A 25,161-nucleotide genomic window follows, 5' to 3' on the forward strand; every position below is an offset into this window, starting at 1 on the left:
ACTGCAAGGGGTGCCTGTCTTTAATCTCATTTTTGAAGGAATTAATGTTATTAGTTTTGATGAATTAATGGTATTTAGGTGTGCAAGGTTAGCATGAATTAATGTCCACCTATTTCTGTTGTGTGGCTGACTATTGTAAAAGGAGTCTGGTAAGCAATCTTTACACAGTCTCTTTTTTTCTTCCCTTCTTTCTTTTGTAATGCTCTTTTAGGAGCTTAAAAATAATGTTTGAGGGTTTTTTTTTCCCTCTTTCTTTTTAAGTAAAAAGAAATATTGAGTATTTTCCCCTGGGTAGAGCTGACATTAACTTAGCCACTGCTGAGTCACGGAAGGCTAACAAGCATTTGGGAGCCCAACCAAAAGGCTCTGATTTATGGATGCTGCAGGTGGAGGAATAATTCATGGCATAGCTCAGCTTTCTGGGGAGGTCTGGCATTGCTGAGAATTGTGGATTTAATGGCTGAGGGAAGAGCACGAGGAGAGGAGTTGCAGGGAACCTGTCACCTCCAAAGTGGGTCACAAGAGTGCAGGACCACATGGGATCTGCTGCCACATGGAGCCAGGGGCCACAATTCCCTTTATGAGCTGTTCACCTTCTGCTTAAACAACTTTGTGTTAATTTTACCCCAGAATCATTGAGTCACAGAATGGTTTGGGTTGGAAGGAACCCTAGAGACCATCCCATTCCAAACCCCTGCCATGGGCAGGGACACCTTCCCCTAGCCCAGGTTGCTCCACGCCCCATCCAACCTGCCCTTGGACACTTCCAGGGATCCAGGGGTGGCCACAGCTTCTCTGGGCACCCTGTGCCAGGGCCTCACCACTTTCACCCTCAGGCAAGAATTTCTTCTGTATATCTAACCTAAATTTCCCCCTTTTCAGTTTAAACCCATTACATTCTTCTTAAACTTCCATGTTTTCCATGTTGTTGTTGTGTTGTTTGATAATTACAAAGCCTCATTTCTCCTGGCTGATCCATGATCACTGTAACCTGGCTTGGTTGGGGTCCACGCTGTCCATCAGATCAAGGCAAGTGTGCTTGTTCCATTTGTTTGAGATGATTCTCTAGGTTAACATCACTTTTATGGTGGGGGGAAAAGAAATCGGTACAAATATTGCAAACTTCATGTCCAAATGATTGCAATAGGACACGTTTTGAATTTCTGTGCCTGGGCTGAGAAGGCTTGACTTTGAAATGGGTGGACAATGTGTTGAAGGTCCTGACTGCTGCTCCATCCTTCAAAAGAAAGGACAGACAGATATATCTGGCTCTTTCTTTGCCCACCCTGGAGAGAGCTTGGCATGGGCATTGCACAAGGTTACTGGGGAAAGATTAGACTGGTCTAATAAGTTTGGCCTCTTAGAAGGGGCCCCAGCTTTGTACTTGTGAGTACAAACAGCCTTTCTGAAAACAGGCAGCAATATTCACTTCCAAACCTTGAGGAATAACCCTTCTGGCAAAATCATTTTCTGCAATAAAATAAGCACAAAATTGGGTTCTGAGTCGACATGCCATGAACACCTAGACCAGATATTTATTTATAGATCCCTGGCAATGGTCAAGGCAGGTTGGATGGGGCTTGGAACAACCTGGGATGGTGGAAGGTGTCCCTGCCCACGGCAGGGGGTTGGAACGAGATGATCTTTAAGGTTCCTTTCAACCCAAATAATTCTATGATTCAATGATTGTCAACAACCTGGGGACTGAGATCATTAAAAACCCTGAGATTTCTCTGCCTTCCCTTGGTCCCATCAGCTGGGGACTTGGTCTGTCAAAAGATACTTAATAAGATCTGAGATCTGGCAGTGTTACCTGGATGGAGGGAACATTTTACTGAGGATTATTTTTTTCCTTTCCTAGCGAGGAGTCTCCAGGAACAGGCAGGGAATGCCTGAACTGCTGCAAGGATCCAGGTTTTATCGTGCCTGCCTGTATGAAATGCTGCATTGTCTGGTGACAGCTACAGAGCCTTCCCCAAAAATTGGGTTTGTTACAATGCATTTGCTGAAAAAAATTGAACACAGAAGATCTGAACCCCTTTACAAGGGAAGCACCTGTACTATGTGATAGGCTTCTTTCTCCTGTATAGGTATATTTAGGAATAACAAAAAGTCTGTGTAAAACTGCCTTGAGCTGTTCTTTAAGTTAATTATCACTTCTTTTGGTACTATGAATGGCTGTTCAATGACACTGTCAGCGAGTGGAATGAACCAAATTACTTTAATTATGGAGTAATTGCACAGAGTGATGGTAATTAAATCTTGATCAGTTTAAGTGAGTGAATTAATTGCTCCAACTTGGAATGCACACGGCAGCAAGAGGAGTTGTTTTGTAGTTTAATTAACACCAACCACTAAATTCTTATCATATCTAAAATGCAGACAATTAATGAGTTTGATTCTGCTCTCACCTTAATAGGAACTAGGACAGAATGCATGCTGAGAAAGGTAGTTGTGGTAGCAAGATGACAGAAAACTTAATATTCCTGTCAGTGGTGGAGATACATTAGCTATACTCTCTGCTTTGCCTTCCAGTGAAATGTGAAAATAGAAATATTTCCATATAATTAGCTCCTGGCCCCATTTTGTTTCAATACTCACTGATCTGCCGAACACGAGACACTGCCAAATTTGTTAATGTTTTAAACTTCAGCTGCCTGTGTTTCCAGGTGATTTTTAGCCTCTTCTCCCTGTGTTGTCCAGCGTGCTGCTCCCAACCTGGATAAATGAGCTGCCACTTTCCCTGTGCCACGTGCAAAGGGGCTGCCATAATTTTGGGTGTGTGATGGTCACACAGACCACTCCTTAATGCAATGTCCACCTTCTGCTTGACCTGACAGCCTCCCAAAAGTGACTCCTCTCATGGGGAGGTCTTTGCTTCTCTTCCTTTTACTCCTGCCACAGCAGTGTCTTGCTGAAGGGTCAAGGGGATATAGAGGTTGTGATGTTGACATTGGTGCCAACCCACAAGTGTTTGCCATGCTGGTGACACTGCTTAAGGGGCACTTAAATATAAAGAAGGAGGGAGTTCCCAGCAGATGATGTGTCTATGGGTTCAGAGTATTAATTTTTAGCTTAATCACAGAGATTAGAGGAGGGGGGGAAATCCCTGGCCTGGTACCAAATGAAGGACTCGGCTTAAAGGTGCTTCTAAATAGTAAAATATCTGTCCTGAACACCTTCCTGGGGCACTTCCACGCAGACAGACAGCTCCATCTTTCACTAATAGCATGAGGAGGTGCTAATTTACTCTGCAGAGAGCTGGTAGAGGTGTGACCCTGAGCTGGAGCTGCCATTCCGGAGTTCACACCCACCACCATCCCACCAGGGCACTGATGGCCACTGGCCAACATCTTGGAGGGCAGTGGCCACAGTGAGAATGCCATGGCTTCAGTGGCACCAAGGTTCTACAGGTGTCAAGTATTTAATTGGAATTTGCACCCCTGAAATCTCTGAACTTGTCCAAACACAGTAAATTTCCCAATACAGAAAAGCAGGCAGCGGTGTGACCAGGACCACTGCCCAGCTGGCAGTGCCAGAGCAGCTGCCTCTTCGTTAGCTCTGATTTCTGCCTCCTCTTTGGTTGGTGCTCAGAGCCAGCGCTGTCATGGATCTGCAACGCTGCTCTGCCCAAGGCCAGCTCTTGATCAAATTTTCCACATCTCATCCTGACCTTGGTCATGTTCCCTCACTCCTTCCACATCCCCACTTGGCTCCATGTCTTGGACACAGGCACAGCTACAGGAGATAATTCCCTGCTGAGTGATATCTCCTCTGATTTGAATTGCTGTTGGTGGCAAAACACCATCTTTTGGAAGTGAAAGAAAGAACCTGCTGAATTAGAGGTATTTCTCCATCCATTTGCGAGATTTCAGGGAGTTAATTCGAATGCATGGCTCCCGTGGCTGCCATGACAAAATCAGAGCCTTGTAGATGGCCAAGGAATTCCCATTTGTAGGGATTTTTGATCCCCTGAGGCATGCTCAGCTGCTGCTAAGGACACAAGCCACATAAGGGGTTTAGATAGCAGCTCTCTCCTCCTCCAACACCATCAGACTCACAAACTCATTTTCATTTACTTCGTTTTCCTATTGTTTTCCCAAAATAACACAGCCCCACAAGGTCTGGGGCTCACTATCCAGCATCCTAGATTTTATTTTTAATTTTTTTTCTCTTCCTTCTTTGGTGACTTTTCTCATGGACTGGTGCACGATGTTTGCCTGGCTTAACAGTTATGTCCTGAAGATATCTGAAGGCAAAAGGGTCTTTTCATTCTGAAAACTGAGCCTCTTGAGTGAAAGTCCCTGTTGCTTGATTTTTGTGGTGCTGGAATAGTTGGCCAAAGGACCTGCAGCAGCTCGAGGCTGCTGTGTTGAAAGCAGCATTACAACTTATGTCCATACCAGGAAGGGCTGCCTGAACTGTGTGACAGGGTGGGAAACGCCAAATCATAGAATCACAGTGTCCCAGACTGGTTTGGGTTGGAAGGGCCCTTAAAGATCACCTTGTTCCATCCCCCCTTCCACTAGGCCAGGTTGCTCCAAACCCTGTCCAACCTGGCCTGGAACGCTTCCAGGGATAGGGCAATCACTTTATTCCACATTTTCCTGGAAGTATGTGAAAATCAAACTTCTGGCGCTTTTTCTGATCTATCTGCCTCTTTCTCCACTCTTTCTTCTCTAGGCTTTACACAGCAGATTTAAGCCCTGAATGAAGGAGGCTCTGCCAGACTGAGGGGGCCTTCATCCCCTTTGGGACCTTCATCCCCTTTGGGACCTTCATTCCACTTTGCCTTTCCCCACAAAGCGCCACCTTCATTTTGGCCCTGGAGTAGAGGCCACATGACCACTCCACACAGACAAGGCCCTGTGCCACACACCAGCCACCTTTGGGCACCTGCCTGAAAGACCAGTCACAACTTTTGACTATGGAAAGACAGGGAAGGAGGGGAATTGCTTGTCTTTACTGTAGGGACGGTCTGGACCCACTTGGACCTGAATTCCTTCCAGGTCCCGCCCCTTATGGCTTTTCTTCTACTCTCCCTACACCTCCTGCCTGGGTCTTGGACTGTGCCAGCCCTCTCCAATGCCACTGAGATGAGGCTGACCGGGAGTGACTTGCAGTGGTGGTGGAAATGTTTGAACACCGCCCACTCCCTGTCCCCTCAGCAATACATCCCTTCTGCAGGACCCTGGCTATAAGGAACGGAGCGGAAATTCTGCTAATCCCATGCAGCCGTAGAGAGCTTTTCTCCCATTTGCTGGATGTACGAAATCCATATGTCATCAATCTCTTTCTGGTGGCTGGAGCCTGCTCATGAAGCTTAAATCTCTGGCATGTGGCTGGGAGCACGAGGGCCAAGTCCTGGTGCCTGCCAGCGCAAGCTTCCACCTCCCGCTTCTCCTGCTGCCCTCTCGTCTCCCTCCCCTGGCAGCCAGCACCCCCTGCAGCGACTCTTGGATCCATTTCAGGGGAACCAAATGGTTCCCGTGTAAAGCTGGTGGTGGAGCAGCCCAAATGTGCTGTTGGAGCAAGGAGGAGGCAGAGCTGGGCAGCTGGCTGTGTGCTTTCCCCCGGGAGGGCATCACCAGTGCTCCAAAGTCTGCTTCCCAAATCACCTGCTAGCCCCTAAACCCCCAAATAAGCAATTAAATGAGCTGCAGCAGGGTCAGCTGCCTGGCCTCCACCAGTGTTGGAGAGCTGAGGCTGCTTAAAAATGACGGCTTTGCCAAATTTGGGGGCAAAAATCAGCCCTTTGTCGATATTGTCTTTGCTTCAGTGCCTGGCTTGGGCTTTCCAAATTCCTCTCCAGAGGCTGGGCAAAGGAAATGGGCAAAGGGGGCTGGTCTGGGAAACAGCCCAGCCCTCCACAGCGGGAATGTGTGGCTGAGGAGGTCCTGCAGTTGGCAAGGAGGAGCTGGCAGAGGCTGGGCACCATGGAGAGGTGACAAACCCGCTGGTGGGGACCAGGGTGCCAGGAACGCTGCCCCAGCACTGCCAAGCTGCCCCGGAGCCCCAGCACTGGTCAGGCACAGAGCAGATGTGGGAGGATGGGGAATGCTGTCACAGAGAGGTGCACAAGAACAGGGAATGAAGCCCAGGAACAGCACAGGGCTGGGATGAGGGGAGAATTCACATGGGGTCAGAGCCCTTCTCCCTTTATCTTTGGGAGATTTGGGTAGCTTACTTTATTTTAGTCCCTTGCAATACATTTATATAAAGCTGCTTTGGGTTGAGTGCTTCTTAGTGCTGGTCTCTGCTCTATTTAAACATAAATGTTTTAAAGTGCACAGATAGGTTTTTAACAGGGAAAAAATTGCATGTGAATTATATTTATTTCTTGTTTACCCACACGGCTCCAGCTGACACTTATCGACAGATTAACTTTCACTAAACTTTCTATGTAATATGTTTTAAAAACCCACTTCAAGTACAGATTCTATTAGTTCCTGACCTTATGTTTTAAGAGGAAGAAAGTGGCTTTACACTCCATGAAATGTGTTAATGCATGGATAGAAGTCCTCTTATCCTCCTGCTTACATTAGGTCCAATCAGGAGAATGGATTATGTTTTTAATAATCTGACATTAGTATTAAAAGTAATATTTAAGGCATTAGGATCCATAACTGGTGCAGTGTGTTCAGAGCTTTCTCTTTGTGTGTGTGCACACACGGCTGGGCTAAAACATATGTTTATGAAACAATGCATTAGCCCAAAACCTCCCCAAATATATGGGGATAAATTGGGGCAGCAGATTACTGCTGACATCACTTTTTCAATTAGAGGCAGAGGGAAGATTTGATGGCCATTTTAAAACTGATTATGGAGGGCAGGGATTAGAGGCTGTTAGGAACAGGAGGTCTTGCTCTCCTCTCAGCCTTGGCCTCCTGGAGCTCTTGTAGACTTCAGGAGTGGGTGCTGCTTTGGGGGGATGGAATAAGGCCAGAGGCACTGGTGGCACTGGTTTTATGTACAGGTCATCTGTACATGGGGCTGGACCTCTCTGTCTGTCTTAGTCCCTTGGAAACATTGCATGGGACAGGGGAAGAAATTTGGAGTCTTTATCCCTAAGCTGAATGTTTTAGGGGAAAGCCAAGACTTCCCAGCTGGTCTGGGTGGGTAAACACTGAACCCTGCTAGACTGGATCTCTTCTCTCTGTCTTCACTCATGGTTTGAGGGACATTTGAGTCATCTCAAGCCCTGATGTCCCCTGCATCCCCTGGAAAAGACAAAAGGGAGCTGGAAAAGAAACAGGGAACACCAAGAGGAGAAAGTGGTATGTGTGGCCATCACCATGCAGAGGAGTGGGCTAGGATCTGCCATCCCACACAGATTTCTCCAGTGTTTAATTCCATCCACTCAGAACTGTACTTCTAGGTGTAGTTTGTCTAATTGCAGCTTTTAGCACTTCAGGCTCACTTCAGCTTCGTCGGCTCAATTAATCATCCTTCCAGTATCAGAAATCTTCTCCTCATGGGGTAGTCACAGCCCACGGCCACGTCACTGCCCACCCTCCTCTCTGCTAAGCTGTAGATTGCTAAATGGAATTACAGAAGGGGTTTTTGCACCCCTACTGGTGCTTACAGCAAATTTTAGACCTCTCCTATGTTTTAAGAAGCCTCCTTGGGAAGCCTAACCTGAACCTAACACTCCAGACAGTGCTGGATGCAGATATAACTCCACAACTGCTATTTCCTGTTGGCAGGAATTTGAGATCAAAGTGCTTCAACTTCCATTCCTCAGCTGCTGGGAGAGCATCCTCCCTTGTTTTCACACACACACACACACACACACACACCTCTCTTTCTCTCTCACGTCTCTTTGGACAGCAGGACTCCCGAATTGCAGGGAGCCTCTGGCTTTTCCCCCTCCGACGGCAAACAAGGCTTTATCTTCGCAACATATGTGCAGCAACTGTTGTTTGGTGGCAGAAGGGAAATCCACAAGCTATCCAGCCACTGCACCTGCCTGCTTGGACCGAATTCCCCTACTCGTGTTTGCTCACTGGAGTTAAGCAGGTCCTGGGCTGGGAGACCAGCTGGGAAATCCAGTGATTACAGGCACAAACAAACGAGCGAGGGGCGGGGATGGGCAGCCGCTCCCGTTTGACCACCACCGAGGGAATTTGGCAATGCACCATCCTGACTCTTCCTTTTAATTCCAGTCGGGGGAAATTCGAGCGAGCCAAAGGAGGTGGGAGACGGGGTATCCCCCACCCTCCAATCTGGACTGGTGACACACCTTGTCTGGAGTGCAGGGGGAGCGTGGTGGTTCGAGGTGAAAACCCTGGGGTTCACAGACTGTCCTGCCTTCCTCCTGCTCTGCCACGGCCTTTTCTTACTCTGAGCAAGTGTCTGAGCAGAGCCTCTTTGTCTCCAGCTTCCAGACACAACAGCTGTTTCAGGGGGCCCTCCTGGCAGCCTCTCACAGGTGTGGTTTTGGCCAGCACAGGGGTAGAAAGTGGAGGGTGAAGGGATGGGTTATGCAAAGCTCATGGTGTTTAGCTGAAAACTTCCCTCCCCAGAAATACTGCAACAGCTGGTCATCTCTGGGTAGGTAAGAGATGAGACCCCACAGATGTCTCCATGCTTGGTGTCTCCCAGAAAATAACAGGAGTGACTCCTTGAACTCAGCACCCAACAGATTTCATCCATGTATACAAAAACTGAATTAATTTTAAAGGTTTTTCTTAGTGTTCCTGGTGTTCTTTCCAGTTGGTCAGCTACAGTGTACAAAATACCAGCCCAGATAAACTGATATTCCTGAATACCGATGGATATTATTCTGCAAAAGCTTTGTTTGGGAAGGTCAAGTTGGACGGCATTATCTCATATTTGTGACTGAAAAAATCCACAAGGTTCCTAAAACACAGGGAAAAAGGCTGCAATTGCCTCCTATATTGCAGAAGAATTATCTGTGCTGATTAAGCTGTCGCTCGTTAGCTCGCCAGGCTTATCAAGGCACCAACCCACAAAGCCTTTGACCCCAGCAGGAATGATAGCACAGAACATTTGGACCACCTTGGGTCACCATGCACCCATTTTGCATTTTTTCCCGCTAATATCATGTGTAAATATATGCACAGCTGACCCTGCTGGAGAGAGAGTCCCCTGTCCCCTGCAAGAGGCTTCAGTTCCCCTGTGCTTCCCTTTGCAGTGTGAGTTCAGCCAGATTTGTGGAAAGCAGGAGATTTTGTTTGCGCCTAAATCTTTGTGTAGGATTTTCCTTAAAGGCCCTAATGCTGTGGAAAAACATCGAGAGGCAGATTCTGCTTTGGGTTACACCAAAAGGGGAGTAAATCAGCTGAAGGTGGTGAGGGAAGCTGGATTTATCCCAGGGAAGGCAGAAGAAGAGCTCAGCCCCTTGCACTTTGCTATTTTCTGCACCAGCAGTTCTGGCCTTTGAAAAATGAGATGCATTTTTCTTGTAGCTTGAGAGGAGCCTGCAAATGCCAGGTGACAGAAAGCAGAGGAGAAGTCTGAGGCTCCTAAATTAGAAGCTGTGGCAACTTCAGGCACTGTTCTATAGAAGCTGCCCTTGGCTGTATGTTAAATGTTGTTTTCTTGTGATTGTCAGCATTTGGTGTTAAAAAGATGCTCAGGGAAGGCTCATTCTACCTCAAATCCATGAGGTAGTGCAGTGCCAGATTGGAAGATTTCTCTCTTTATGGGATGGGGTTTGGATCAGCTTGGCCTAGTGGAAGGTGTCCCTGCCCCTGGCAGAGGGTGGAACGAGATGGGCTTTAAGGTGTCTTCCAACCCAAACCATTCCCTGATGATTTTGGGGTCCTTCCCACAACATTTCCCACAAGGCAGCTGGTTTGGGCATGGACTTCTCATGGAGTGCTCTGCCCACATGGGTGCTGAGCAACTGGTGATGTGAACAGGCAAGCCAGGTCTGGGAATACGCCAGGATTTAATCTGGATTTAATGTAATCCATTTAATCTGTTTCCTAGCCCGGCCTTCCACAGGAAATGGGAGACGGAGCCAAAGCATCCTGATTCTGTTTTTGTGCTTGCTGACCTCTAAGGAGAACAACTGCAGGACCTGTGCAGACCTTGAAACAAGGGGATGGAGCATGTTCAGGAGATTTGCCTGAATGTGTGGAGGGTAAAATTCCATCTGAGCTCCGGGGATGCTGCTGAGCTGGGAAATGCTCCTGTCAGCCACCAGCACGCTGAAGGAAACGTGCCTGAGGCTTGGCAAAGACATGTTTTTTGAAGCTATGGAGAATCCCACTGTCCCAGCCTGAGTTTTATGTGAAGTTTATGCCTAAATGGTTCAGCCATAACTGCAAGTGTAAGAGAAGAATATTGTGTTCTGTTCCTGTGTAATAAAAATGCCAGCTCTGGGACTGCCACCCACTGGGACAGGGACTAAGGGGGCTGAGCCACAGATCAGCCTGGGAAAAGCAAACCAGCCCACTCAGCCTAACTCAAAATCCTTTCCATGGATTAACCTCCCAACTCTCTCCCCTCCAAAACTTGGATTTATTACTCTGGAGCTCTCCAGGTAACATGAACCATCCACAAAATGGAATGTCCTGCATGCTGGCACACCTCTAGCAGAGTTTAGAGGGCCATCAGCAGGGCTGCTTGGATACAGGGAAATGGGAATCATGGAGTCACAGAATAGTTTGGGTTGGAAGGGACCTTAAAGATCATCTTTTTCCACCCCATGCCATGGCAGGGACACCTTCCACTATCCCAGGTTGCTCCAAGCCCTTTCCAACCTGGACTTGGACACTTCCAGGGATGGGGCAAGTCCACCATCTCTCCTCTATTCCAACACTGCCTGCTGCTCAGCATCTTCACCAGTTCATTTTGGCCATGTATCAACCACAGTCCTTGTCTGTAACCTCATCTGTGCCGAACAGCTTGGAGAAGAAAAGGTTCCTATTATAATCTTACCAGAGTGAGATGAATGCAAAAACCTTGTGGGAGAACACAGGTTTTTGGACTGACTCTGGAGCTGCATCAATTTCCAACTGGAATAAAAGACAATGTGGGGTAGCTTAACCACCAGTAGCAGCACCAAGGACTTATTCAATGGAGGAACACAACAAAGTATGGCAGGGCCAGGTAGTAAAACACAGGTTAAACCAGGTAAAGAGAGCAATTTTGGAGGGTACAATTCCTGTCCTGCTTGACAACCTTTGTGCAAAATCCCTGAGCATCATCCTCAGCTGACACAATTCTGATTGAAGCTTAAAAAAATAGGAGTGAAACAGAGACAACTGATGGAATGTGAAAAATTCTTACCTAAATGAGTTCCTTGATGAGTTTTACTGGGCCTCTGAGCACAGGTGAAGAAATGAGAGTTTTAAACCCTAGAGGCCCCTGAACTGCTGGTGCAGATTTTCAGCCAAGTGCTGTGTGAAGGCATTTCTTGGGCCAGGCTGGGAGTTTGGCCACCAAGGTATGAGCTGGAAATTCATGTCCTACACTTCTAACTAAAAGAAAGATGAAAATGTGTAAATTGGTAAAAAATGTTCCATTTTTCCAAACACTTACCAGAGAGTAATGGAGAAGCCCAGGGATGAAGGGAACAAGGCCCTGACGTGGTACAGCAGCCAGAGAAGATGGTCTGTGAGATGGTGGTGGAGACACTGTGCCGATCAGACACCAGACCTGAGTCTGCCAATAAGGCATGAGGATAAATAAATAACATTAGTCTATGGAAATCAAGTGTGAAAACATAGAGACGATTGTCAGAGTTCTGGGAAAACCAGCTGAGACAAATGGGATCTGTGACTGCTCAGTGTGACAGAAAACCAGCTGGGAGGCCACTGAGACTGGGGGAGGAAAGATTGGAGTCTTCTACAAGTCAATAAAGCCTTCCTGACAAAGGTGAAAAACTGTGGGAAGCAAGATCTGCATGGGGCAATTAGCTCAGTCCATTTTCCTATTTGGGGATTAAAACAAAGCCGAGCTCTGAAATAAAGAACAAGCTGTCCTGACAGCAGTGGAACCGAGTCTCTTTTCCCATGGAACTGAGCCCCTGTACTCTCCCAGACCTCTGACCCCTTCTCACCTGGGAGATCTTTACCTTTCTTTTGAATTTTGAGGGGTTCACAAGGCGGATGTGCAGTGTGTGAATCCCTTGGACGGCCAGCGAGAGCACAAGGAGCCGGCACAGAGGTCCCCACGTGCTTTGGGTGACCAGCTACATTCAAGCATGTCCTTGATGGCTGGATGTACCTTGAAAATGTGCTTTTGCAGGATGGGGCAGAGGGAAACCCATGGCCAAGCACAACAGGATGCTCCCTGGGCTGGGTGTGCTTTTATTCCACATTATTCCCTGTGGAAGCTCCCTCTGCACCACATCTACTGCAGCCATGTTGCTGTAACTGGGATATGGGAGCCTGGTCTTGCCCTCCTCAACAAGCAAGTCACAAAAAGCAGCTTATTCAAGCAACTTAAGAACAAATAAAAGCAGCATAACCTCTTTTCTTGTGCTTTGTGGGCAGCCATGTATATATATATATATATATATATATATATATATATATATAAAATCAGTTCTGCCAAACTTCTTGTTTAAATATTGGAGCTGTGCTTATTTGTATTGTTGGTGGTCCCCACAAGGACCTGCTCTCCTTGCACGGGGATATTGTTTAGAATGAAGCCCGGGCTGACTACTTTGCCATTAAAATTCTGTGCCAGCCCAGAGCTGACAATATTGAGGCTTTGCTAAATGTGTGTACGTGTAATTTCATTAAATGGGTGCTGACTGTTGTTACACAAGTACAGCAGTTGAGTGCTTTCTGTATTAACCTTATCACCTGATGGGCAAAAGAAAAGGTTTAACTAAAGCTTAGGACTAATTGAACAGTATTTCAGCATTTTCTTATGTAAAACTGGTTCTGGTCTATTGTTTTTATTTATTTGCAATAACTGTGCTCATTCAAGTTTGTAATGACACTGCCATGGGTGAATAGAATTTGCTTTAAGTATTATTCTCCCTTTTCCTATCTCCTGCCTTCTCTAAACTGTGTCTCTCAGGAGAAAATCTGCAACAGAGCCTGGTAAAAAGACAACTCTCTAAGTACACAGTCATTTTGGGGAGATACGTTCCCAAGCTGTGTTTTTAAAATTACTTTCAGCAGTTCCTGTTTATTTTCTCGGCCTGCCTTGGGTATTTCCTGTCGGGATGAGCACTGAGCGTGGAGCTGGAGGAGATAGGACAGAAAAAGCCTCCCGAGGAAAGGTGGGAGGCGTCTTATCATCAAGACACGGCACAAACCAGAGCACTTTCTTTGCTCGGTTGCCACTAGAGTATGCTCTCGTGCTACAAGTTCCAGGGATTTTTTAAAAATAAATCACTGTGTAGCACGAGGCCGTCTTTCAGATGCTTTCCACTTGCCCCAGTGGTTTTTTTCCTAAGTAATACTTTTTTTAAATTGCTGTTGAGCACATACTCAAAGCTTTGAGAAAGCCTGGAGGGTCGCTCTGTGGTGAGGTGAATCTACCTTGGGTTTGGACAACTCCTAGCTTCCAGAGCGTGGGTGAAAACGGCCAAAAAATATCTTACCTGTGTCTAAAAAAACCACAAAAAAAGAGGTTTGCACGTCCTTCCTGTCTTGGTCGGACCCCTGGGTCATGGCTGATGAAGAAAGGGGAGGCAAATCTCACGAATTAATAGGTTTCTGCTTACAGAAGAAACATGTAAATTCCCCTTTTCAACATAAAGTGTGCCTGTAATCCCAGCCTTTGAAATGGTGGTAGTTATTCAGTAAGATAAAGGCTGCTGTGAGCCTGCCCTACCACATTACAGCAAAGTACTTTGTCACTGGCACCCTAAAAGTTCCAGTTTCTGCATGACAAAGATATAAAACAACTTGCAGGACAATTAAAGAACAGTTTGTCCTCACCCTATTATTACCAGCCATTCTTCCACGTTTCGATATTTGCCTGTAAATTGCTACCTCCCCCATCAATATAATTGTAATCAGCCATGGTTAACATTTGTCTTTGGATGCCTTTTCCAAGGGAAACACAAAGAAGGAAAAATACGGCAAAGAAAAAAGCCACGCTCCGGATAAAGAGCCTCGCCACCAGCCTGCTTTCACACACAGGCTGCGCACTTTGCTGCTAAAATTACATTTTAGGAGCCCCAACAGGCACGGGAACAATGATCCCGCTCATTTCCATAGTGACAATGGCTGGCGGAGGATTGGAACATGTCTTTTTCCTCTCCCCGATGAACCTCAGCCAACAACGGCAGAAACCCGCCAAGGAGTTGAGTCCGTGGAAGCTCTTGGTCAGCACGGAGCTGGGAGGTTCCCTTTGGGATGGGAGGCAGCCACTGGGCCCAGCCGTTCTCCAGGTGGTGTTCACACCTTCAAGCACCAGTTCCTTCAGGCAGCCCCAGTGACTTCTGAGTGGGTCGAAACTTCAGCTTTCCTGCACAGCCCGGCTGAGTGCACAGAGCTTCCCTAAATTCATAAAATCGTAGGTGGTTTGGGTTGGAAGGGACCTTAAATCCCATCTCATTCCACCCCCTGCCATGGCAGGGAGACCTTCCACTAGCCCAGGTTGCTCCAAGCCCTGTCCAACCTGGCCTTGGACACTTCCAGGGATGGGGCAGCCACAGCTTCTCTGGGCACCCTGTGCCAGGGCTTCTCCACCCTCCCAGGGAAGAACTTCTTCCCAACACCTCACCCAAACCAACTCTCCTTTAGTTTGGAGCCGTTCCCTTTTGCCCTATCACTCCATGCTCTTGTAGAAAGTCCCTCTCCAGCTCCCTTGGAGCCCCTTCAGGTACTGTAAGGCCACAGTGAGGTCACCCCAAAGCCTCCTCTTTTCCAGGCTGAACAACCCCAACTCTCTCAGCCTTTCCTCACAGCACAGGGGCTCCATCCCTCAAATCATCTCGGTGGTCTCCTCTGGACTTGCTTCAACAGGTTGATGGCCCTCCTGTGCTGGGGGCCTCGGAATTCCCTTAACGCCTTCCTTGGTTTCATCTTTCAGGGGTTTTGTGCCGCTCTTTCAGCAGGGCCCTTCGGCAGCAGCTTCTCCAGCCCCCAGAACACGACGTGTGTTTCCTCAGTTGTGTCAGCCCTTAATCCTGCTCTTTTTTCCTTAATAAATGCAAACCTAATTTTCTAACGTCTCCACTTAGATCTAATCCATGAGGCTGTTTATTATCCTCGTTACCCTCTTCTATACCTTTTTCATTTGTATTCAAAACCCTCTCTTTAATCTGTCTCAATTCTCCAGGTATGGCCTCGCCGCTCTTTTGTACAATCCCATAATGATTTCCACGGATGTGTTTTAGTCCTCTATCGATAGGTCTCGGGATGTTATTTGCCTTCCTTAACTACTTCCCGCAGCGGGAATCGCTGCTTTTAATATTCTGGGTGCTGACACCTCCAATCTTTTCCTTCACCAGCATCTTTTGCCACCCCATCCTGGGGTTAAATATTTATTATCTGTGTACGAGCACACTGGGGCTGTGGTGGGGGGCTGCAGCCTGCACCCAGCACTGTCCGAGGAGGGGTTTGATGCGACAGAGAGCAGCCAGAAGGCGCTGATCCTTAAAAAACCTCGTCCAGAAGGGACGATCCCAGGAGCGAGGAAGAGGCAGGACGCGCTCCGGTCCCCTCCTCCCCCCCGCCTCTCCGCGGTGGTTTCGCCCCGTCCCCCCCCACGGGCGTTGGTCCCGCCCGGCCGCTCGGCCGCACTCAGTGTCCGCCACGCCCCCTCCGGCTGTACCAACTCCTTTCATCAGGGGAGGATAGAAGAGAGCGGGAGGCCGCGCTGAATCGCCTCACCGGGGTTGCGGCTCTCTCTTTTTTCTGTCTGAGAGCTGTAGATAAGGAAAGTCCCCAGAAGGCGGTTTGGGGAGAGAGAGGAGGCGAGCGGGACAGGGATGCACCCCCCGCGAGGCGGTGGGTGGCACAGCCCGCCCGCCCCGCGCGGCCGAACCCGGAAGGTGGCGGTGCACATGGGCGCAGGGGCCGGGACAGGGACCGGGACCGGGACCGGGACCGGGATCGGGATCGGGATCGGGATCGGGATAGGAAACGGGGCGGGAGGAGCCGCCGGGGCGCTGGGCACTGCCGTGGCTGCTCTCTACACGGCCACGCTGCCGCCCGCCCTGCCCGGCGGGGATGCGGGTAACGTACCGGGTCGCCCCAGCGGCGAGGGTGGGGACCCTCGGCCCGTAGCGGCCGGTGCATCGCCGTCAGCCTTCGGCGGGCGGGGTGGGGGGATGAGCCCTTAGGGACTGGTGCATTCCTGTCACCCCATGGGGTTGCTGTCACGCCATAGGAACTCGTGCATCAGTGTCACCGCTATAGGGTTGCTCACCCCGGAGGAGCTGGTGCACTGATGTCACCCCTGGAGGGTTGGTGTCACGCCATAGGGTTGTCGTCCCAGAGAGTTGCTCACTCCAGAGGGACCGGTGCATTGTTATCACCCCATAGGGTTGCTGTCATCCCATAGGGATGCTTATGCTATAGAGATTGGTGCATTGCTGTCACTCTTGGAGGATTGCTGTCACCCTGTAGGGTTGTTGTTACCCCATAGGGTTGCTCACTCCAGAGGGCCTGGTGCATTGCTGTCACCCCATTAGGTTGGCGGTCATCCCGTAGGAATGCTCATCCTATAGGGGCTGGTACTTCATTGTCACCCCATACGGTTGCTGTTACCCTATAGGGACTGGGGCATCAGTGTCCCTGCAGGGGGTTGCTGTCACCCCGTAAGGATGCTCGTCCTATAGGGACTGGTGCGTTGCTGTCACCCCCATGTGATTGCTGTCACACCATAGGGTTTCTCCCCCTTAGGGATGGGTGCACTGCTGTCACCCCATAGGGCTGCTGCTCCCATTAAGTCCTTGTAGTCACTGATGCAGTACAGCCACTTTTGGGGTGCTCACCCCATTGGGGTTGGTGCATTTAAAGCTCTCTGTAGGGGCACTGGCCCCACAGGTGGGTGCAGCAGGGACACCCTGCATTGGGATGTGCACCCCTCGGGGCCGGGGCAAGTGCCCAGTGGGGTCAGCACAGCAAGGTCCCCCCTGGGGCTGGTGCCCTTGGGCCACCCCATAATAGTTTGCCTGTATTTGAGCCTTTCAGCAAAGGATTTAGCCGGGGGCCCTGGGGACAGCTGGTGACTTTAGGAGACAGATGTGCCATCCTGCCAGATGTGCTGTCACTGCCATCGCTTTCCCTGGCCTGTGCAGCAGGGAAATCTTTGGATCTGCCTGTCTGGAAGTGCAGCTTCCTGACAGTGTCAGACTCTGAATTTTTGTGTTTGGCACTGCTGATCCCACAGCTGGGACAAAGTTCTCCTGTTTGGTCCTGCTGTGCTTTTACTGGTTTCATCTGGTCTTGCTTAAAAAATACTGTGGTTCTGCGTGTGTGGTTTGGGGATAGGAGGGCTTGGATTTTCTTGGGAATGTGTTGGTAATTTTTTTGGCATGGAACAAGCATCCAGGACACTTGTCATCCCAGAGCAATGTTCAGTGGCTCTGTTCAGTGGCTCCTGGCCATCAGTGGTTTCAAGTCCAAGCTGTGCATGAAATTCCTTCTCAATAAACGGCCTTTTAATGAATGCATGTATTTTACAGGCTCAGGATGTGTGGAGAGAGACACTGGCCAGGCTGGATGTATCAATTAATATGTCATGATTGATATATTTACAGTTGTTACCATTTTGTCTTTTATTATAATTTTTGCCCTTTTTTTGTCTTTGGAAAGCACCCTGTGCTCTGAGCTGTTCATGCTGCACAAAGCCTCAGGAACCTGGTTTTTAATTGTGCTTGAGCCTAGATTTTCCCTCTGGGATGCAACCATTAGCAGCCTTTGCAGAGAGGGATGCAGGTTCTCCTGATGATGTGATGGATGAATGCTGGGATTCACTTTCTGTTTGATGTGGATTATCCCAGTAGTCAGAGCGAGCAACCAAACAGCACATGGGTTCACCCCACTCTCCGTAGGTTATTGAGGTTGTTTTATCCCATTTTGGAAGCAGGAAGGGGGTTGGTCCTTGCTTAATTTCCAGAGGCATCCTGGTTCTTTATGCACCCCTCCTCTGCCAGTAACTTTGGCCAGAGATATTGAGGACACCAACTGGGGCTGTGCCACAAACAGGGGTGCAAGCGGAGAGAGGCCCCAGGAGTGGGGTCTGGGTGCTTTAACAGGCTCCCAGCAGCCCATGTTAGAGGGAATTCTGTTGGAGGGAATCTCTCAGGACAGTGTCTCCCGACCATCCCTTTGACCTCACTCCTTGTCTCTCCGTATTTATTTATTTTTTGGAAATTTCTTCTAGATCTGCTGCCTGGCTTCCATGCGTTTACTGGCACTGTGCAGAGACAGGCTCATCCCTGCTGTCCCCTTGTGCCTGTCCCAGCCAGCATTGTGTCCCATCACATTGTGTCAGGACTTTTTTTGGCATTATTCCCCTGGTTTCTCATGGCTTGAGCATGGAATGCTCCAGCTGGAGTCTCTGCAATGTCTGTGCGTGGCTCTGCTCGAGGTGCTTGATTTGCCTGTGCCTGAGCATGGAGCTCAAACTTGTGCCACTGAAAAACCTGAGACTACTTGTGTGGGTAAAGAGCTGCTTAAGGATTTGCTGTATCTGCTTTCAGGCAGGGAGCCTAGTATTTTATTTTATTTTTTAAGCTATCTGTATTTTTAATTGTTCCTGAAGTTTGCAGTGATCTGAAAGTGTCAGAGGCAGTCGGTATTTCCACTGCCAGCTTGCTCGTGTTGCTTAGTGTTAGAATAAAGAAATGAATGAGAGAATAACAGGGGGAGAATGAATTATACGTCAGAAACATTCACAGATGTTAAAACAGCTTAAAAAGGGATCAAATAAAGTTAAAAAAAGAGAAACCAGCCAAATGTTCCCTGTGATGTTTCAAACATCAGCTCTGAATGTTGCTGGGGATAAATCAGAGTTCAGGCAGCATTGGGCCTGTTGCCTGAACACCTTTGTGAGGGAGTCAGGTTGGGCAGTCAGAAACTTGTTTACATCAGGAGTCATAGAATATTCTGAGTTAAAAGGGACCCACAAGGATCACTGAGTCCAACTCCTGGCCCTGTGGAGTTGGAGGGAATGAACTCTTCAGTTGGAGCCAGTGTCTGAAGATGTCACAGGTCATTCTGTCTTACAAGAAATACATTAAAACCAAGTTTCTGGGTGCTGTAGTTCTTCCTCTGTGTGTTTTGTTATTTAATATTGGTGTTCCTCACTCCTCCAGCCCGTGGAGGCTGTAAGGGATGCTCAGGTGTGTGGGTGGGAGATGGAGAATTAACCTTCTCCAGAGCAGTGGGTGTTGTGTACTTATTTTGATTTTCCCAATGGAATTCAACAGGCCTGCAGCCTGGGAGCTTATTTTTTGCAGGTCTTTTTGTTTTGTTTTTTTCCCTTAATTCTTACAAGGCAAAGTTGTGCTGGTGTATTTCAGAGCTTGGCAGTGGCCTCCACCAGTGTTTTATTTATATTATTTTTGCAGCTTCCTAGTTGATTTGTGGCTGTATTTCTTTGGGGTTATTCTTGCCCTTGATATGAATGTCACAGCAATGTGAATGAACTTTAATTTTTGCTGTTTTAGATGCACATATTTCTGTGTCCCAGAAGGGCTTTAGTGGAGGTGAATCCATGCCTGGCTTGGGAGCAGCATCCCTGGGATGTGATGGGTCATGGGCATCACCAGCTGCTGCACACTGGGGAACCCCCACAATGCCAAATTTAGGGTTTCCTTTATTATCATCGTCCTTTGCTGCATGCAGGAGGATTGGTCCCTTCCCAGCCTCACCATGCCCTGGAAATGTTGGAGCTGCTGAACACTGAAGGGCTCAGAATTGGGATGTGTGGTTTTCTCATCGAATCTGCTGTTGGGGGGCTGCCTTGCAATAGGGTGAAATTTTCCTAAAATAAAAATAGCCACTGTTTGCAAGTGCAGGAAACTCCATATCTGAGAGATTTTGGTGCAGGAAGTGGCAGGTTTGGCCCCAGTCATTGCCAGGCCACCGCTCTAATTCTGCAGCAGTTGCCATGGGTTGACTTGCATCTTCCTTTTAAAATGCACCATTTACTGGTGGTGTCAGGATTTAAAGGTGCCATTTGTACAACCCCCCTCCTTTGCATGGCGTGGTGAGGACGTGATTGTACAGAAATTTAAAATATTGTTAATTTAGCTTTTAAAGCCACCAGCTCCCTTTGTTTGAGTCTTTCCCATCTAATGATGGGACAAAGCTGCCACGACCTTGGCACTTGCAAAATTAGCAGGACCAGTAAAATTGGATTATGGAATTTGAGGGAAAGAAGGGAAACCAGCTGTAATTTTTAATTTTTGTTCATCCCTGAATGTGTTGTGCTTATTGAATATATTCAATGTATGTTCAGGAGTGGTTGCTGCAAAATGCTCCAGTGTCAAGTGCTCTAAAAATGCCAACTGTTCTGCTAACTGGGTCTTTGTGTGGCAGTTATTTGTCCTGGCATAAAATACAAACAAAATGCAAAATCTAAATGGTGTTTCTAATGGGAACTGGGTGCAGCATTCACTGACAGGTAAAGGAGTTACTTGTGAAGCAGAATTGCTTTAACATCAAGGGAGAGCAGCATTCCCAGATAAATGGATGCAGATTTGCACAATCAGTGATTTTATTTTTCCTCTTTAAAAACAGTAAAGCTCTGGTTTTGTGTTGGGGTTTTTTTTGTTTTTGTTTTTGTTTTTTTTTGGTTCTTTTTTTTTTTTTGTGAGAAGCAACTGGGTTGTTGAACAGACAATGCAGCTTAGGCGTTGCAAACTGCAGTGCTTGAAAGTTATTGAGTCAGATGGTTTTAAATTAAAAATACACACACACAAACGTCTGCATTTTGAGTATCTCAGGCCATTCTTTGCCCGAGCCTACCTATATTTTCACTTATCTGTTCATAAAAGTCTCGCGAAAACATACAAAAGATATTTTGTGCAATGACATCAGAGGGAGAAAATATTCTTAGAAAATTTCATGCTGTTAAATCTCCACAGATTTACAGTTTTATCCAGTCAAATTAATGCAAAACCCCAATGCAAGCATTTGGATTTTGAAAACTTTGGAGGAGTGTCATTTCCTAATAGTAATTATTGGTTTTACATTATTTTTTCACAGGGGAGCTGATCACAGCCGCATATGAGCTTGGAGTAAGTATTAGTTTTATTGTTTAATCAATGCTCTCATTAACAGTTTTAGGAATTAAGGAAGTTTAATTAAGCATGGAGTAAAGTAGATTAATTTATTTTCAAACCACAGTTTTTACTAACTTATAAGTACAGCACGCGACAATTTACTTCAAGTTTTAAATCCAATTAAACTAAATTATAAAGCAAAGGCTTTACTGTATATACAGTAGCTGGCTTATTATCAACCCAAATTTTGTATAAGCTGGGGAGAATAAAATAAATCGGGTTAACAATTTTAATAAGTTTTATTATTTAATAAACTTTATTATGGTGCATGATCCCTTTAGGCAAGACCTTAGGACTGTCAGCACGGTGGTAATCCGATAGCAGTGTGGTCTTTCAACTTGCTAACCAATAAAATAGTTGAGAAGCTGCTTTTTAAAAAAACAAAAAACAAAAAACAAAAAACAACAGCCTTTTGAATGACCCTAATATACTGTGAACCCAAACAAGGAGCCCTTTAAGGCACGCTAATGAAACGTGGCACCTCCTTTTCCTCGCCGCCTCATTATTATGGGCGAGGCGTGGGGCCAGGTCCACGGAGGAGGAGGAGGAGGAGGAGGAAAAGGAGGAAAAGGAGGAAATCTTTGCGGGGCTGGGATGGGTACCGAGGGTGGCTCAGCGAGAGGAGCCGCTCGGGGCTGCCCCGGCTGCGCTGCTCCTCTCCCATCCCCAGCCTTTTCCCCCCCTTTCCAACCCCGTCTCGCTCTGTCCGTAGGTCGCCCACCCTCCCGGCTACCCACTGTTCACGCTGCTGGCCAAAGTGGCCACGGGGCTGCCCGGCGGCTCCCCCGCTTTCCGAGTCAATCTCCTCTGCGGCTTGGTGGGAGCAGCTGCCGCCTCTTTGCTTTTTTACACGGTTTTCAGGTAAAGTCCTCGGGGGTGCTTTTTCCTTGGCTTCGTGGTGCTTCCCCGGCGGCTCGGGACGTTCCCGAAGGCTCCCTCTGCTCCCCGCTGGCCTTCGGACCGGCGTTTCCACCCCCCCCTTCCCTAATTAGTTCCTCTGATTAACCTAACAGCAACTTAATCTGAATTTGACCTTCTTTCCCGCACAAAAGCCTCCCCCTCTTTATTTTTTCCCCTTTCTTTTCTGTTAAATAATAATAATAGCAATAATAAAAAGTGCGCCCTTTCCCTTGCCCGGCCGTGACAGGTTGTTCAGGCTCATTATCACAAATCACCGCTCGGTTTAACTAACCAGAACTAATGAAGTTTGTCGTTCTCGAAAGATGCAGATGGTCTGTTTAAATTAACAGGATGAGCTTCACCTATCGGGAAACCGTGAACTTGGTTTAATTGCAGCTCCCAGCGGAGGCGGATGGGCAGTTGCCTGCCCGTGGTACCCAAGGACCAGGGAGAGCATCCCTGCCTTTCCCTGGAGTGGCTCCGGGCTGGGGGGGATGTCCGGAGCCTTCTCTCCAGACCTCTAACCTTGGGAGGACCGGGAACAATCGGGATGCGCACGTGGTCGTGGGGTTTTATTAACCCTGCTCGTCTTTGATGTGCAAGTTCTGGCTGCTCTTAACCTCAGCCTGACCCATATTTGAGAGGATTATGGCAACCCATATAAACAATTTCTGATGTTCTTTTGCAGGGAAAATAGGGCACGTTTTGAGGCTGCGAATGGTATCGGGGCGCTTCGGGATGAGACGGGGCGCTTCCTGACCGGGATTATTTTGACAGAAGCCCTTTTCTCCCACATGTTTCCAGGGCCACCCCTCAGGAAAACCTTCCAGGGAGTGAAAGCAGCCTAGAAATAAGAGCAGGAATAAATGGGGAGGTGGCAGGGGAGCAGATTCTGCAGAGCCTGAGAGCCCTGAGCTCACTTAAGCTTTGTTCCATGGGGTTCATCTGCCCAGGTGCATCTTCCTCTGCTGAAGAGGAGTTGCTTTTTGCACATCACCTTGCACATAGCATCAGCTCCAAAGCACACCTACTGGAACTGCTTGACTAGTTCCTGAGTATTTCTGTAGGCATTTAAAGTGATTGCTTTCACTGGTGGGTAATATATGTGATTAAGTCAGCGTTATTTAATTTAATATCCTGTATTTCACAGCCTATTTGGGGAGCTGGAAGTGGCGCTGCCCTCCCGTGCACAGCACCCAGCGCAGCGTCAGAGTACAACTCCACTCTGTGAAAAACTCCTGCAAGGAGTTGCTAAAGGTTTTCGATATTGGGTTCTGATTTCTTTTTTAATGATGGTTATTCCCGTTATTGCAGTTACTGGGAAGATCTTCCCCAGTTTTTAGTTGGAACCACGGTGTGACAGTTCCTTGGGTGCCCGCTTTGTGCTTTGGAAATGATGCAATCGTTCCTTTCGAGAAATAGGGATACAGGAGAGAAATGACAGGCTAAATTTGAGAATTATTTTGGGAATTACTTTAGCGCTTCTGAAGGTTTAGGTGTTTTGTTGTTGTTTAATTGGATTTGGAAGACAGCGCTTCTGTCAAATTTAAAATTTGCACGAGGGAATGGAAGACCTGGAAGCGAGAGATGATAAAAAACTATTAGGGCTTACAGAAATTATTTCATAGATACTGGCAGGATCAATTATTTAGCCTAGCAGCAATTGATTTTTTTTTTTTTTTAAATAATTGTAAGGTCAGTTTTATTTCCAAATGACAGTGTTACATTTTTCCTTTCAAGCATCTTAAAACTGGTTTATTTTTTGTGATGTTCATTTGGCAAAAACAAAAAAAAATTGCTTTTTTATTTACTTTTAAAAGCAAAAAAATTAGGAAGTGTTCACTGGCGCTGTCTGCTTGAAGCTGTAGCTGTCTGGGGGTGATGTGGTGTGTTTTAAACCGGGCTTGTCCGTCCTCACAGAGAGACTAAACGGGTCTATCAAATCCCCCCTTACTTTTGCGTTTAAATAAAATTATCTGATGGGGTGACCCCTACGAAGTACCAGCGGAAAAATCAGCACCTGCTCCTCTCGCTGTGCGAAACGTGGATGTTAATATGAAAATATGTAGATCTTAGGAGTACAAATAATTGATGAAGTACACATCCTTCGGGAGCAACACGGTTCAAGTGGCAAATCTGCCTGCTCAAACAATAGCCACCCTTCAGCGGGGAGGAAGCCATCTCTATGGAAATGGGGCTGACGCTGCCCTATTGATCGAGTGAAGAAGACATTATACAATGTCAGTTGGGTTGTTACAATTTCATTTGTTGTCTGACCTGAACTTAACCTCTAAAACCTTTCTTTTCTCCCCGCCAGCCAGGCAGGGTTGCTGTTTACCCTCACACGGGGTTTTGCCATGCCTCCCTCCCTCCCAGCATCCCCATACAGTAAATCTCTCCCTTTTTTTTTTTTTTTTTTATTAATTTCCCCATTGATTCTTTTTGTTTGAGTCATTTCCCGAAGTTTATTCCTCGGCAGGTTGGGACAATTTCATTGCTTAATGAAAAGAGTCGTGGTTCCCTCCGTGGTGTTTGGGATGTTGTGGCACGTGCGGGATTAGGGTGGAATTTATTCCTTGAGCAGATTTCTCCTTTGCCAGGTGATGGCTGGCGGGATGCTCCGCGCAGGCAGCGCTGGGGTCGAGAGGAAGCAGCCGCCGCATCGTGTCTGTTTGTTAATTTTATTATATTATAATATATGAAATTATTCATTTAATTACAGTAATTTTTAAAGCCCTGGATTGTTCTTCTCGAAGCAAAATTATGTCGAAGCACGTTGGTGCAGAAAGCCCTTTTGTCAGTAATCCAGACTATCGCTGAACGAGCCATTTGCTCCTTTGAGTTACTTCTCGAGTATGGATTTTTTCCCCCCCTCTGCACAGTCTTAATAAATTGCTTGTAATTATCGTAAAATGCCATTTACAAAGAGTTTTCTCGGACTGCTTGTAACTGAGGCAAATAATTCATCTTTGCTTTGAAGGAGGGGGGAGCTGCTTTATGTTTTTAGGACTCAGCGAGTGCGGCTGTAGGATTGTTTCTTTAAACAACTATTTATTTGTTTTACTGTGGGAGGCAAA

At 47.4% G+C, this 25,161-nt stretch overlaps 1 protein-coding gene across 4 annotated transcripts in view; it reads left to right on the plus strand.

Moving 5' to 3' along the window:
* Positions 1-15,900: 15,900 nt before the first annotated feature.
* Positions 15,901-25,161, plus strand: part of TMEM260 (transmembrane protein 260) — a 34,076-nt gene continuing 24,815 nt past the window's right edge. The window contains exons 1-3 of one of the 4 annotated variants that reach the window (XM_048307766.1): positions 15,901-16,121; positions 21,108-21,139; positions 21,897-22,045. In XM_048307766.1, the coding sequence (XP_048163723.1) occupies positions 15,950-16,121; positions 21,108-21,139; positions 21,897-22,045 (353 nt within the window). In that variant the 5' untranslated portion in view covers positions 15,901-15,949. Of the gene's footprint in view, positions 16,122-16,164; positions 19,107-21,107; positions 21,140-21,896; positions 22,046-25,161 lie in introns of those variants that run through there. The other 3 variants (XM_048307765.1, XM_048307768.1, XM_048307767.1) reach the window with 3 other exon arrangements.

The sequence above is a fragment of the Corvus hawaiiensis genome, chromosome 6 (assembly GCF_020740725.1).
Source record: "Corvus hawaiiensis isolate bCorHaw1 chromosome 6, bCorHaw1.pri.cur, whole genome shotgun sequence".
NCBI lineage: Eukaryota > Metazoa > Chordata > Aves > Passeriformes > Corvidae > Corvus > Corvus hawaiiensis.